General features: G+C 33.3%; 4 protein-coding genes and 1 long non-coding RNA gene across 6 annotated transcripts; 3 read left to right on the top strand and 2 right to left on the bottom strand.

Moving 5' to 3' along the window:
• Positions 1-1,096: 1,096 nt before the first annotated feature.
• LOC123312407 (delta(3,5)-Delta(2,4)-dienoyl-CoA isomerase, mitochondrial) lies at positions 1,097-2,907 on the bottom strand. The gene is made up of 7 exons (XM_044896808.1): positions 2,526-2,907; positions 2,330-2,477; positions 2,184-2,272; positions 1,873-2,117; positions 1,629-1,792; positions 1,422-1,548; positions 1,097-1,363 (listed from the first exon to the last, which is right to left on the bottom strand). The coding sequence occupies exons 1-7, from the start codon at positions 2,578-2,580 to the stop codon at positions 1,265-1,267; spliced, it is 927 nt and encodes a 308-aa protein (XP_044752743.1). The 5' UTR covers positions 2,581-2,907; the 3' UTR covers positions 1,097-1,264.
• A 430-nt stretch (positions 2,908-3,337) lies between these two features.
• LOC123320495 lies at positions 3,338-4,688 on the bottom strand. Its single transcript, XR_006538770.1, has 2 exons — positions 4,515-4,688; positions 3,338-4,395 (listed from the first exon to the last, which is right to left on the bottom strand). It is a non-coding gene; the product is annotated as an uncharacterized LOC123320495 (long non-coding RNA).
• A 114-nt stretch (positions 4,689-4,802) lies between these two features.
• LOC123320486 lies at positions 4,803-8,617 on the top strand. Its single transcript, XM_044907819.1, has 8 exons — positions 4,803-4,932; positions 4,997-5,718; positions 5,776-5,921; positions 7,269-7,404; positions 7,470-7,622; positions 7,676-7,779; positions 7,837-8,188; positions 8,249-8,617. Coding segments are annotated over exons 1-8 (1,761 nt in total). The 5' UTR covers positions 4,803-4,930; the 3' UTR covers positions 8,395-8,617.
• A 2,383-nt stretch (positions 8,618-11,000) lies between these two features.
• LOC123307501 (APOBEC1 complementation factor-like) lies at positions 11,001-11,648 on the top strand. Its single transcript, XM_044889850.1, has one exon. The coding sequence runs from the start codon at positions 11,001-11,003 to the stop codon at positions 11,646-11,648; it is 648 nt and encodes a 215-aa protein (XP_044745785.1).
• Positions 11,649-12,037: 389 nt separating this feature from the next.
• On the top strand, positions 12,038-14,374 carry LOC123317159. 2 transcript variants are annotated; one of them, XM_044903550.1, is made up of 5 exons: positions 12,038-12,260; positions 12,317-12,401; positions 12,543-12,873; positions 13,049-13,144; positions 13,776-14,374. In XM_044903550.1, exons 1-5 carry the CDS (start codon positions 12,236-12,238, stop codon positions 13,863-13,865), a joined length of 627 nt encoding a protein of 208 aa, XP_044759485.1. In that variant the 5' UTR covers positions 12,038-12,235; the 3' UTR covers positions 13,866-14,374. The 2 variants fall into 2 exon arrangements, with proteins under 2 accessions (XP_044759485.1, XP_044759493.1); XM_044903558.1 differs by lacking the exon at positions 13,049-13,144.
• Positions 14,375-14,484: the final 110 nt, after the last annotated feature.

The raw sequence follows: 14,484 nt of genomic DNA, 5'->3' as shown, positions 1-14,484 counted from the left end.
TCAGGATTGAATATCCTGAGCACAAGTCCTCGGATGTTCAAGAGTTTTTTATTTTTTGGCTACCAGTTACCTCTTGTTGATAGTTTTGTACGGTGGGCTAAATTGGTGATACCTGAACTACAACTTTTTAACTCATACAAGATAGAGGAAAATGAATGTACCATTCATGTCGTCTTTTTTCGAGAAAGTAATAATGCCATCAACTGCATTCCTCTATCTTCTTTTGTTTTTGAGTTATAAGCCAAGATTTGAAATTTGGGCGATTTCAACTTTGGTCATTATCTTCGTTTCTGTTAGGATGTTGAAATGAAAACATTTTACATACACTTTTTGATAGCAATCCAGTGGCGTACTATGATTTTTTCCTAAAGGTTTATTTGCTGACCTATAACATAAAGTTGTGTTGTTTCTTGTGAAAACAGAAGTTTAAAATAACTTAGAAAGAATCTCTATTTTTTTACCGTTTCAGAAATATATCATACATCGCCCTCAGTCTTTCTAAGTCATTTTTAACTGTTTTCATAAAAAAAAACACATCCTTATGTTATAGCTCAGCAAAAAACCTGTTGGAAAAAATCAGTACGCCACTGGATTTCTATCAAAAAAGTGTCTCTATAATGTTTTCATTTCAACATCCTAGCTCAAACAGAAACTGAGATAATGACCAAAGTTGAAATTTTAATTTCGACCTATAACTCGAAAACAAAAGAAGATAGAGGAATGCAGTTCATGGCATTATTAGTTTCTCTAAAAAAGACGATCGTAATGTGCCATGCATTTTCCTCTATCTCGTTGGATTGAAAAAGTTGTAATTCAGGTATCACCAATTTGGCTCACCCTGTACATATTTAATGGAAGTTTCCACTCACTTCCTATCCTTGACTAATAGGTCTGTTCTAATTTGTGTTTTAAAGGGCATCACCCGCACCACGCCTTCAAACCACCCTAACTTCTTGCAGGATTCAAATTTCACCTTAGAACCTCTTCTCTGAAATCTTGGAGTGTTTTTCACAAAACAGGTTCTCTTGGTCTAATGCACTGCTACTGTTTGGAAATATACTAGGAGTAATAACTTGCTATAAGAAACTGGCTGTGAAAAATTTTAAGAGGATGTTTATTTTGTATAAATTCATTTAAAAATACCAATGAAAATTACTGAATGACTTTTGAATCCTTATAAAAAAGCAGAATCAATAAATCTAGAATATAATATGAAAATAATAAAAGTAACGACCTTTTTTCAATGTGACCAATCCATTTGATTTTAAAGTTTGGCAAAAACTACATTTTTGTCTTTGGTTGCAGCTGCAACTGTAGCATTTATGAAATCTTCACTTTGTAGTGCCATTTGATTCAAAGAAGCCTGAAATAAATGCAAAATTACAGAGAAAGAAAGTACATGTTGAAATATTCACACTTACAATGTGATCTAACCCTTCCTGAACTGTGTGATCTCTAGAATAAACCAAATTTTCCTTAGTTAGCTGAACAGCTACTGGACTTTTGCTTGCTATGACTTCTGCTATCGATAAAACACCCTGCATCATACTATAAAGGAAATTTAATCCTCATTTCACCAATTTAGTCAATAACTTCTTGAAATTCATAATCTTTTCCACATGCCTCACCTTTCTTTGTCTGGAAATACTCTTGAAACCAATCCTATTGAAGCTGCTTCTTCAGCTTTCAATTTTCGAGCTGTGTAGCACAATTCTCTCACCAAACTATCACTTCCAATCACCTTTGGTAATCTTTGAAGTGTACCAACATCAGCTGCCATTCCAATGTCTACCTTAAGAGGTGATGCATTGAAAATAATTCATTATCATCAAAGTGAATAACAGTAGACCGTGTGAAATTTGAATTATTCACCTCTTTAATTTGGAACCAGGCATCTTGTGTGCAATACCTCATATCTGCAGCAGTAATCATATCCACTCCAGCCCCTACACAAGCAGAATGTACAGCTGCTAATACCGGTTTCTGACATAATTCCAGTGATGTCATGCATTCCTGATATAGAACAATTTGTTTCTTCAAAATTTTAGCACGCCTAGCAATATCCTCATGATCAGCTAATTTTTCCCCCATTTGTGTTGCTTCTAAGAAGTCCAAGCCTACGTTGAATATAGTTGGATAAATAGAATTGCTCTTTATTTACATCTAGGAGAAGAATATTTTACCTGCACAGAAGATTTTGCCGGCTCCAGATAGGACAATTACCCTACAATTTTCATCGTATCCCAAAGTTTGAAAGCACTTCTTGATTTCCCTACAATTATTTTTTTGATCAAAACTTATAAACGAACATAAAATGTTTAAAACTTACATCCATAGAGTATTATTCATAGCATTCAAATTATCAGGTCGATTGATCTCAACATGATATATAAATTCTTTTGGAACTGTGATATTCAACGTCTCAAAAGAATTGGTGGATGCAAACATTTTTGCAGTCCTTAAAGATAAATGTTTGCCTAAAAACTGACCTTACTACTATTTTCTAAGACGAAACAATCGGTTACCTCTGTTATAGTTGGATATCAAGTTTCCTGACCTAATCATACTCCTCATAAACATGATGAAAAACTTTCTCTTGCACAGATCTACCACAGTGCTGTATGCTGTAGAAAGCACACTTTCGGAGAATTTATTCTGCCACTTGCCACAGAAGCTGCTTCAAGAACGGGATCAAAGTCCCCAGTTCGAAATTAACCTCTCGAATTGCAGTTATTTTGAATATTTAATTTTCCTTTATTTCTACCTATCCTGTTGAAAATAATAAATATGTTATAAGGAGAGGTCTGCAAAATTAATGAGACTAAATCAAAGGGGCAATAGCATTAATAGCAATAATTGCATTTTATGAATACGGGGTATTTAAATGTTATTGTTTTTTTTATGATCATCAAAAAAGAGTTGACATTAGATCAAAGAATAAAATTGTACAAGATTTTCTAAGATGTTTTTGGACATCTTAATCTTAAAGGTATTTTTTTGTAACTGGAATACGAATATCGTAATTACGATATGATATCTCAGTATTTCTACTTTTCTGCATGTCGTGCGGCTTTCCAGTATTAAATTCTCACAAATAACTTCGAAACAACCTCCTTGTCACGTTTGTAAATTCTGCCACCAGATGGCACTGCGTTGGGGCTGTTCAAACTTGGCCAGCAGACTAAGGAAAAATAGGAAATTAAAATCATCACGATTTCCTCAAAGAATTTCTGGATTTCCTTCGTCAAATTCCTTTATGCGTTTTGGATTAGCCCTGTTCTTTATTTTATTCTATGAAGTAGGTCTATTCTAGCCTGAGTAGGTCTAAGCTGTAGGTTCTCTACATAGAGAAAGGGAAAGAGGAGAGTAGTCAATTCAGTGTTATTCATGGGCGACACGTTTTGTGGCGCCCCCCTTGGCTACTGGAGAAACTAATCCGAAAAAATTTGCGCGGGAAATTCAAATAACGGCCTCGTTTTTGAAATAATATTTACCAAGTTCGAAAAATACACTCCGTCGCCTCTCTCTACTCCTATTGTTCTTTTTATCGAGTTTAGTGGGAAAGATTCGATTAAAAGAACGATAGGAGTAGAGAGAGTCGATGGAGTGTATTTTTCGAACTTGGTAATTATAGATTTTTAGACGAATCATGAAATAGTGTAATAAAATAGAAAATCAACTGAAATAAATATATATTCAGGAAAATATTAGAAAATTACATTTGTATAGAAAGAATATACAGAAATTTAACCGAAATGAATATATAATAGAAATATTTGACAATAACAACTATAATTACAATATTGTACAGGATACATTATATAAAGGAACTGATCTTTTAAAGGGTTGAATGGATAAATAATATGGGCCAAACTAAACACAAAAACTGAACTTTGATATACATGAATAACTGAATTTGATGGATTCAGGCTTTATTTCTATGTGGTCATATCATATTGTATAATATTGTAATACTTTTTTACAATTATTAGAGAAATACATACCATAATCCAATTAATCATGAACAACCGAGTCCACATGTTCTTCATATGTAAACCAGAAAAATGTTACATGCGACTTTAAAAATAATTTCAACTTAGGGGTTATCGATGCAATACGTCCAAATGGCGGTACAATATGCCATTCTCATCATTTTCATAACTCTTGTTAGATTTAGAAATGGTCAAATATCAAATTATTGCAGTTTTATATGATGTAATAATAACAGTTCGAAAAGCAGCAAACATATTTCCTGGAGGATCCCCTAGATTCAGACTTCTAGTTCTCAAAAACTTGAATCCCTGGTCCCTACAACTTTTGTGTGGCATTTATTGTTTAAAGCCATCCAGACTTGAAAGCCATTTGAGTCTTTCTTGTTTCTTCTGGGCATGGGATCTGAAAAAATATTCTATATTTCGGTATCCAAAAAATGAATAACATTTCGCAATTTTGTAAAATCAAGCAATACATAATTTTAATTGATTATAGAAATAGAAATATATACAAAAACTCACCATGTGTTCGAAAGCAAACAATTTCTTTTTCGGGGAATAAACAAAAATCTCGAAATACTCTAACTTTTTGCATTAAACAAAACAAACTCAGACGGAATGACGGAAATCAGCTGACTTGAGTTCTGTCATAGATTACAGATTTCTTTCATCCACATCCACTGGCCACCAAACACTAGCGCCATTTCCGACGGGATTCCAAAAATTCTTAACCTAATTCTGAAAACGTGTCCCCCGTGTTGCCTATCTATTCGGCAGTCTCTCTTTTCTCTTGTCTCTGGTTCTCTACTTCTACTTCTTTGGTTATCCCTTTATCTGTGGTTTATGCCCTGTTATGTTGTTGATATTTGGTTTATTTAAATTTCAAAGTGATCCCTATATTAATTTGTAGCCAATATTATTGGTTCCATGAATAGATTATGTAAGTTAGGACCCTAATTAGATTAAACCTACTTTTGAAGTACTTTGACAAACAAAGTTTACAGGGACGAAATGAATGACAATAGTTTTTCTAAAAAAAGGAAAAAATCCTTCGCGAATGACCGCCTGAAAAGATTGAGGACAAGCATAAATAGTGATTCTACATCATCACAATCCCCTGATATTCCAAAATTAACTGTAACTCAATCTGTTAAAAGCAGCATTCCCAACAATCCGCAAGGATTTCAGGAGAGGAAAAGACTTAAGCCTGTAAGAAAACTTAAAACTAATGATAATGAAAGATATTTAGAAATCGCCAATAAACCAAAACAAAATGATACAAGTATTGTTAATGAACAATCTGATGAATCAGATTCATATGCCCCAAAACGACGAAAAATAGATGTACCCAAGTCACTATCAGAACCATCTTCTGGAAAGAACAGTTTTTCCGCTTCTCTGAAAGATTTTAATGGAAATGCATCACTAGTCCATAAGACTTCTAAGAAATGGACACAAGACCAAGAAAAATTAGTTTCATCAAAGTGTTCTAGTACACCAAACAGAAATGATATAAGTTTGACAACAAATAAAGCTTCTGTTGCCCCCCCTGACACAACTCGGCCAACAACTTCAAGAGATAATAATGAAAGCTCAGTGAGTTCACGATTAGCATCAATAAAAAGTGGCACATCAAAATTCTCAGAAATTTGTTCGTCTAAAACAAAGTTTGAATATCAATACAACAAACAAACACCAGACACTAATAAAAATTCAGGTTCAAATGGTAAGTATCAATGTTTTTTTATACTCAGGTTTTTTTGTCATTCAAATTAATTTTCAGGTGAACATGGTTTGCAGATGAATACAAAGCAGTACTTTGGAGAAGCTTTAAATTCAGTGTACAATAAATTATTTGGTACCCAGCAAGATTCTAAAAATAAAGGACAAGAAGCTAATGAGAATGCAGATTTAATGGACTGGGAACCAGTGAGAATTTGTTTTTTTATTCTGACTCACTTCAAAATGTGTTTAACCTGATATCATTTCTAATGACAAAAAATATATAAAATTTTTTTTAATATACACCAGGGGCCCGATTCTCGAATGTGTAGGAATGCGATCTCATAGGAAAAAAATGACATTTCCCATGGAATTTTCAAATTCTGTATTCTCGAACTGAAGTATGGGAACATATTCCTTTACATTTCATAGGAACTGCTTCCAATGGTTTTTTCTATGGGAATGAGCTTTTTCCACTGGGAAAATTAATAATATTTGACGTTACAGGGTCGTTTGACGTTTATGTTTTCATTTCAACAGTTTCGCGAATCAATATTTTTCGGAATTCAAAATTAGGAACATATTCATTCATTCAAGCTTTTAAAATGTGCCTGGCTGGTCGTCATCAACACATGGAACGAGCTGCGTTGCAAACTCCGCAACGATAACTGATCATCATAACAATCACCAAACACTTGCGAAATATTTTCTTCACAACAGAAAATATTCAAAGACTCTTTCAACTCAGGGAGCTCCACAATGTGACGTGAGGAAAAGTAATCATCTCACCGTAACGACCATTTCGGAATTATTTCCTCTGAATTTGGATGTTACAGTTTTATATCGAACATATTCTTTTCATCACATTTTATGATTATTTCACCCCTTTTCCTGAAATATTTTTTTATGTTCGAGAACAAAACAAACAGTAGAGAGAGAAAATTCAGCGTAATGAAAATATATCAAAACACATTGAACACAATATCATGAAGTTTTCATTCATTGAGTTCAATGACAAAATGACATAACCTCAGAACTACATACCACAGAATATGTTACATATTACCAACATAATTTACATATTTTTCATTGGTGTATTCGTTAAAGGACAAGATACTATCATCGACAAACCTCACTCTATCAATCATCTAGGAAAAACTATTCCATCGGATTCAAGAATAGGTATCACGTCAAATTATGATTTCCTATGGGAACTGAAACCATGGGATCAAGTTCCTATAGGATCTAATTCCTACACATTCGAGAATCGGGCCCCAGGGGTGAGAAGATCAGTTTGAAATTTTGTACAAAGACATTAGATATCAACTCACTTATTTCAAATTCTAAGTTCTAATGAAGCTCTTATCTATTGGTGTTTTACTGAAGCTATTACTTTTCTATGGGCTGATTTTTCTAGCTTTTATTAATTCATTGTTTTGGCCTTTGTAATGTATTTCTCAGAAATTATTTCCGGGAGTTAGCTATTCTTTGAATCTTTTCATTTTATTTTCTACTTTATATGACATTGTTTGAAGCAACATTTTAATTTTCTAGGATGATGGATTTCCCTCAAATGTACCAGAAAAAGGCATCGAAAAATCAAGCCGGGAAATGTATATTATTGTGGATACAAATATATTTCTAGATAGTCTAAGTTTCCTTGAAGGAATTATCAAGTACGGATCAAATGGTATGCCTAAAGATTTTTTTTTTGGGTAGATTGAAATTATAATTGAAAAGATTAATTTTTTTCAGATGGAATTAAGCCTGTGATATATGTACCTTGGATGGTTTTTAATGAATTGGATTTCATAAAAGATAATAGATCGAGTGGTTTAAAATCTGTTGCAAGTAAAGCCATAGATTTTATAAATAAGATGCTCACACAGAAGGATGGAAAATTGATTGGTAAATAATAATATCCCAAACTGCGAAATTACAACTGAGTGATAATTTTTCAGGACAAAGTATTTTCGAAGCAAATAATCAAATGTATGTAGGTAAATCTCCTGATGATAAAATCACTTCGTGCTGTCTCCAAGTTAAAGCGAAAGGTTTGAATGCTGTGAGTTGATTAATTATTTTCTGTTCATATTTGTGAACTAAACAATTGATATTTTAGATGCTCCTCTCAAATGACAAGAATCTAAGGAATAAACTCATTATTAATGGAATACCAAGCTTCTCCTGCAGCGATTTCTTGAAAAATTTTGATGAAAAGTCGCCCCATAAGGATAATTTGAACGTATTGCTGGATGAGATGAGCAAATGCTGTACATGTATTATAACAGATTGTTGTGAAGAAGCATACGGTGCAGTTTGGAATAAACTTGCCTTGCTTGATAAACAACCTTGGTCATTTAAAATCTGCTTGGAAATTTTCAAAAAATATTGGTTTGCTGTGTTCAGAGAGAAGTTTCTAAAACAGTTCTTGAAAACTGTGGAAAAAATGATTTCTGTTCTGAATAATTCAGGTAAATATCAGAATATCCGAAAAATCTGTTTCAATATTGATATTTTTTGAGTAATTACAGGTTCCCTTAAGAATCCCGGATCGTTTGAATCCTTTGCTAATGACTGTTTATCCTTATGTTTCTTCATGACTGACTTGGAACAACATAAGGGTCTTATTCAGGCAACAACCAAAAAAATAAATTCAATGGTTAGCCAAAAGTCGTAACGTAATTGAAATGAATTTTATTGCATATTTATGTATTATTTCAATATCTAAGAATATTTAAGTTATACTGAAAATCTAAATTATCATTTTATTTCGCATTGTATATTTGCTGTTTGCATTGGAAATTACAAGTGTTTTAGGATTAGTTTTTGTTTGATAAATTATTTTTGTTTGAACTGTATATTCCAATGGAAAATGTGATAAAAATATATTTTTTCAGTTATTTTCTGGATTATCTGCCCTATTTTATCAGAGTGTACCAAATTCGTATTTTTTGACATAATATATTTTTCTAAGCGCTACTTATGCGCCTTGTTACATAAAAAAAAAAACAATAAATCCGTTTCAAAGACGTAGATTCATAATCCGTTAAAAAATTTCTTTCTTTGTGTGTGAGCGTATAATCCCTTGTGGATACGTTACAAGACACAATTTTGAAGCTATCGAGCTCAATTTAGACGGATTGTGGTGTGAAGAAACCCATTTATCAATGTGAAAGAAGATTTTGGCCATAATCGGTCCAGCCGTTTTCGAGTTTTTTGAGATCTATGGGAATTTCGGGTCAATTTGTAGAAATTCATTGCTCGTTAGGTATGGGAATATTTTCAAAGAATTTCATTTCAGGTGTGGAGGGTACCCTCCATAATTTCAGGTTATGAAAGAGAAAATGTACATTTCGCAAAAAACCAAAGAATGTAATATCTTTGCAAAAAAACCTTTTCTTCATTACAGATTTTTGAATGGGTAGATTCCTGTTTTTAGCATACTATACGGTGCGCCACCTGGTATCAAGTTGTGTAACTATAATTTGTACTGAATTCACAGAAACGCTGAAGAATTTTGGTGTTTTAATATGATAATATTTTAATGAACTTATAAAAACGATTTGCTTCTGGAGTTTGTAAATCCTCTAGGTCTAAGCCACTCTATATTGAAATCTTCTGATCCACACGTCTAAGGTGGATCCACTTACACACGTTAAATTTTCATTATTATTTTAGCAAGTCCGATTATGTAGAACCTTCAAATGCATGGTTTGAATTTGAGCCAAATACCTCTATTTCGAAAACTGCAGAAGCTATAAAGAAAACTAAAAAAAATTTGAACTTCATTCAACACCCTGTAGGAATTTTTTTGACGTGAGCTACTGGTTTATTCCCGAAGTTTAAATGAATTCCCTGTTTTTCTTTACAAACTTTTCGAGCTCCTGACATTTCTTCGTGTTTCTGCTGAACACTCCTATATTATCAAAATTAAAAATGAGAGAGATTATCCAAAATAATATAGACCAAAGTGATTTCGGATAATCGAAATTTCGGTTAATCCCATTTTTTTAATTGTTCTGACACGAAATTTTGTGAATTATTTGAGAATAAAACTACTCTTTTTGCGATAATAACAGACGTTATGTACTTGCAACATTCTGTCGGCTAACCAAAACAATTCGCATTTTAGACCGACGTATTGCCGTAAAACCCTCTGAGGGAAACCACCTAGCAGTATAGGTGAATCCCTGAACCCCAGACGCGTTTCGTATAATGCGAATTTTTTTCGGTTAATCAGGCTTTTTTTTTAAATAGTTTGTTTCGGTTTCGGATAAATCGGATTTCGGAAAATCGGGACTGTACTTACATTTTGTTTTTCGTAATATTAATTCATAATTAAAAAACGTATTTTAACTTGCTTTTCTCACAAAAGAGGATGCCCAGAATGCTTCCCTACTTCTACGATGCGAATGTATTAGAAAAAAAGTTAAACTTTCAACACCCTGTAACTGCCATAACTGAGCGTTTGCGGTCTGCGGACCTATATTTATTTGAAAATACATATTGCCTTGAAATTATTCAAGGAATATACCCCTAGAATTATTGTACTGAATTTCGAAATACCCCCTGTATTTCCAGAAATTTTTGCAGGGTGAATGTTCTCTCTGAACTCCCTAAGGTCATATAAAACTTTTTGTAAAACGAATGTATTACGTAGGGAAAATTGAAGTATACCTATTCACTGTAAGAAAGTCGGACATAATAAACCGCGGTTAAAAATTTGAAGGGATTTGTGAATTTAAATCCGGAATATCAATTTACTGATACTTATGGAAAAATGCAGTACTGAGCTTTTACTGAAATGCATGCATAAAACAAGCTCATAGCTTGTTACTCGCTTATGCTTATATACTTGTTCCGCAAGCAGGCCAGATGTTCCAAGTGCCGATACAGCGAATTTTGAATTATATGACATTAATTGCGTTTTACATGGAGCGGAAAGAGCCTTTCAAAGGGCGATTTCGCTTTGATCTTTGCCGCAAGGGGCGGACACTTCGGGTTTTTATTTGTATTCATAAAAAACGCACGAAGTCGGCGATCCAAAGAATGTTTTCACTATCCTATCTGTATATTCTCATATACGCGACTTGACGGCGCCTTGAAAATAACCAATCCAAGAAGAATCCATTTGAAACTCCATCAACCGTCATTCGTTATTGGGTGAGAGATCCCCCTCATTTTATTTCAGCAAGAAAGATAGTGAAATTTACCCAGTTCTTCTAGTTCTAGTCATTATTAACTCAATAGAGACAAAAGTGTTTTAAGTTAGTGTTTAGCAAAATGTCGCCCACAATCAAGTGCTTCGAACACCCCATGAAACTGCGAGAAATAAAGTGCCAACGCATCTTAACATCCACCAAAGTTGCTGAAGATGATTCCCTGGGTTTCGAATTGTTCGTTAGCAAAATTCCACACGATGTGGACGAAGACGAGCTGATCCCGTTCTTTGAAAAAATTGGACCCTTGCATACTTTTCGACTAATGATGAAGTCCAATCAGTGTAGTAACAGGGGACACGCTTATGTCACCTACATCTACGAACGAGATGCCAAGGATGCAGTTGCTGTACTGAACGGAAGAGAAATCAGAAAAGGCCACCCTTTGACCGTAACCCGCTCCTTCAATAACTGCAGGATTTTCATCGGGGGAATCCCGGTCAACAAGACCAAAGACGAAGTTTGGCACGAGTTGCAAAAGCAAGGGGTACCCAACATTATCGATGTTATCATGTATAGATCGTACAGCAACAGAAATTTGAACAGGGGCTTCGTTTTTGTCGAGTTCCCATCTCATAAGTTTGCGGCGAAGATGAGGCTTAAACTGAGGGGGTTGAAGTTGTGGAATTACGAGGTGGTGGTCGATTGGTCAGTGCCCCAGCCTGTGGTTTCCGAAGAAGAGATGTCTAAAGTAAGTAAAAACCAGTTTTGAGCCCAATGCCGCAAGTTTTTCTCAGCGAAAATTGAGGAGAATCCACCCCATAAGTTACCGCCGCCATTTTGATTTCCGTAATCTTTTGCGATGGAAAATTCCTGTTTAGAGAATCAGTAAATTATGAAACAGTAAAATTAAATATCAAAAAGAAGAAGTATTTCGTGTTGAGGCAATGTTATGAATTTACTTGTATATCTGAAGAAAAAATTTTTTTTACATTTTTATTCACTAAAAAGTTTTTCATGACCGTCATTAACTTATTTATTCGATAAGTTCTTCGTTTTGAGCACAGAAACTTAAATACACAATATCAATATAGCAAATATACAATAAATACTTATTTTATTATGTATATTATGAAGTTCTATTTTGTGGAACCCCCCAAATATTATTTTTTCTACAATTTTTGATAATTTTCTTCAATTTCGCAGGTGAAAATAATATACCTGAGGAACTTGAGTGTGACCGAGTCCAGAGAAGATTTGAAAGCGGTGGTAGAAAAATATGTCAACCCCTCGGAAGTAGAAAAAGTTTACAAGTTCAAAGATTACGCATTTGTTCATCTATCATCGAGGGAAACGACCATGAAACTAGTGGAACTTTTGAAACGTAATTGCCAGCTTTGTTTTTTTGAAGAATGTTCATTAATTTATGTCGTTTTTCAGAACATTTCAAAAACACATTCGTCGAAATTACTCTTGCAAAACCAGGAAATCACTTTACGAAACCGGGATATCGCAAATATCAAATGTAAGTGAGAATTTATTTAGAATAATCTACATGTATATACAGTTCAACATTTCATCCCCGTTTTGTTACATTTGGAAAGGAATATATGTTATTATTAACCTTAACCATGACAAGTATTGAGTGTAACTTTGCAATTTACAGGATGAAAAATAGTCCTTACCTACCGAAAGCGTTTGCAGAGTCATCGAATTCTGCTGCATCATCAAATTCCAGCTCTCAACTATGCGACGTAAATTCCCATCTAACAACTCCCAGTCCCCTTTCTGCATCGAATTGGATTCATTCTCTTCCCTCGTCCCCTGTTTCTTTTCCTTCATCCACTAACCCATGGCAAGAAAACGACCAATTCTTCGATGAAGAACAAAGCAACATCTTTCACTTTAATTTTCCCATAACGTATCACCTTCAGAATGGAGTGAGAAATATGCAAAGATATAATGAATTTATGGGACTTGAGGACTGCAATTCAACCGTAAGATTCAATTTCCTTCACTTAATTTCGCTGCTCCAAATTTGAGTTCATTATCATTCACCCATATAAGAAAGAAAGGTATATGAGCAAGAATATTGATTTTATTTTTTATACTCATTTCGTTTTCTTGAGTTTTGCATTATTTTCTTTTAAAATCGAATTATTTTATAATCAGGATACCTATTCTTCTGATAATGGATCTCAACACCTTGTTTCTGCAATAAAAAATATTCTGATTGAAGAGGACAACAGTACTGGATATCCTCACATAGTGAGTGTTGTTGTATCTCGCTTTTCTTGTCAGTGGCATTGCTAAGTTACTGTTGGTCTATTTGGCAAAAGTATATTACTTGAAAAAGGTTTTTTTTTAACTTTATTTCTTAGGAGAAAAGTAAATTGCACCCAATATCATATTTACTCTATGGGAAATTTGAAAATAAAATAGTGGCACTGTCACTATCACTTGTGAATTTGTTCTCAGATTTACATTAGCTATGTCACTGAATATTTAGTGAATTAGGTTCAAAACTTTTGAATCTCCATTTTCAATTCAAAATTCTAGAAGAAACAAAATAGTTCAGATGCTGATGCCAATTTTTTTTCTAGTGCTTCTTGCAAAATACCAAAATACATACATGGTGTTTCACGCAAATTGTACACTGGTAAGTGAGGTTCTGGAGAACCAAATGAGATTTTTATATAAAAAATTTGTGGATCTTAATGAATTGACTAGATCTACAAATTTTCAGATATTTCTAGCGGACAATTTGCCTGAAACGCCCTGTATATTGGAACAACTGAATTGAAAAACTGTTCATTTGATAAAATTTCTTCTAGAATTATGAATTATATCTCTATTTCCTTGGCTGATTCCACAAATCATAATGTTTGAAACTTTTCAGATGAACAATTTGAAACTTTGCTGCCACAAAGACTACTTATGGCAATTTCAAGACATACTGGAAAGTCAATATGAAAATAGAAGATATTAAAAAATAATTTGTTCTTCCAAGTTGTATTTAGAATTGCACACCCAATATTTCCCGAGATTTAATTTATTCCAGAAGTTTGCTCTTTTACAAGTAATCTTCTTCACACACTAAGCCTGTTTACACTTTTTATATTTCTGTCCGTTTATTTTCCTATCAGAAGACATTTGTGATGTTTACCTAATTCATGTGCATTACTATTCATACAAACTTGCTGAGTTATATATGTTTTTTATAATCTTGGAAACAAGAAATTTGAATTTTTCGACTGAATATTACTAAGGATATTTGTTTTTTAAAAAGAGATTTCTTATTATGGCGAGAAGATCTCTAAAGTATAGAATCTTGGCTTTATTTGGAGGTTTATCTCGAGTATTCCTCATTATTTAATTTCCTATGTTATTGTTTTGATAAAGTTTATTAGAATTTGTTTTTCAGTTTATTTTATATATTTTGTATTCATACAGAGATGTTGAGTTATAAATTTCAGAATTCTGAAATATTTTTGTATTTTTTCAATACACTGATACAAGTACATATCTTTCAATGATATCACCTCTCATGGATCATAATTTACAGCAAATTTTCCTCTTTCGTTGGAAAGATGATTCAAAGGTATACA

The sequence above is a fragment of the Coccinella septempunctata genome, chromosome 1 (assembly GCF_907165205.1).
Source record: "Coccinella septempunctata chromosome 1, icCocSept1.1, whole genome shotgun sequence".
Taxonomy (NCBI): domain Eukaryota; kingdom Metazoa; phylum Arthropoda; class Insecta; order Coleoptera; family Coccinellidae; genus Coccinella; species Coccinella septempunctata.
This window is presented reverse-complemented; position numbering and strand designations above follow the sequence as displayed.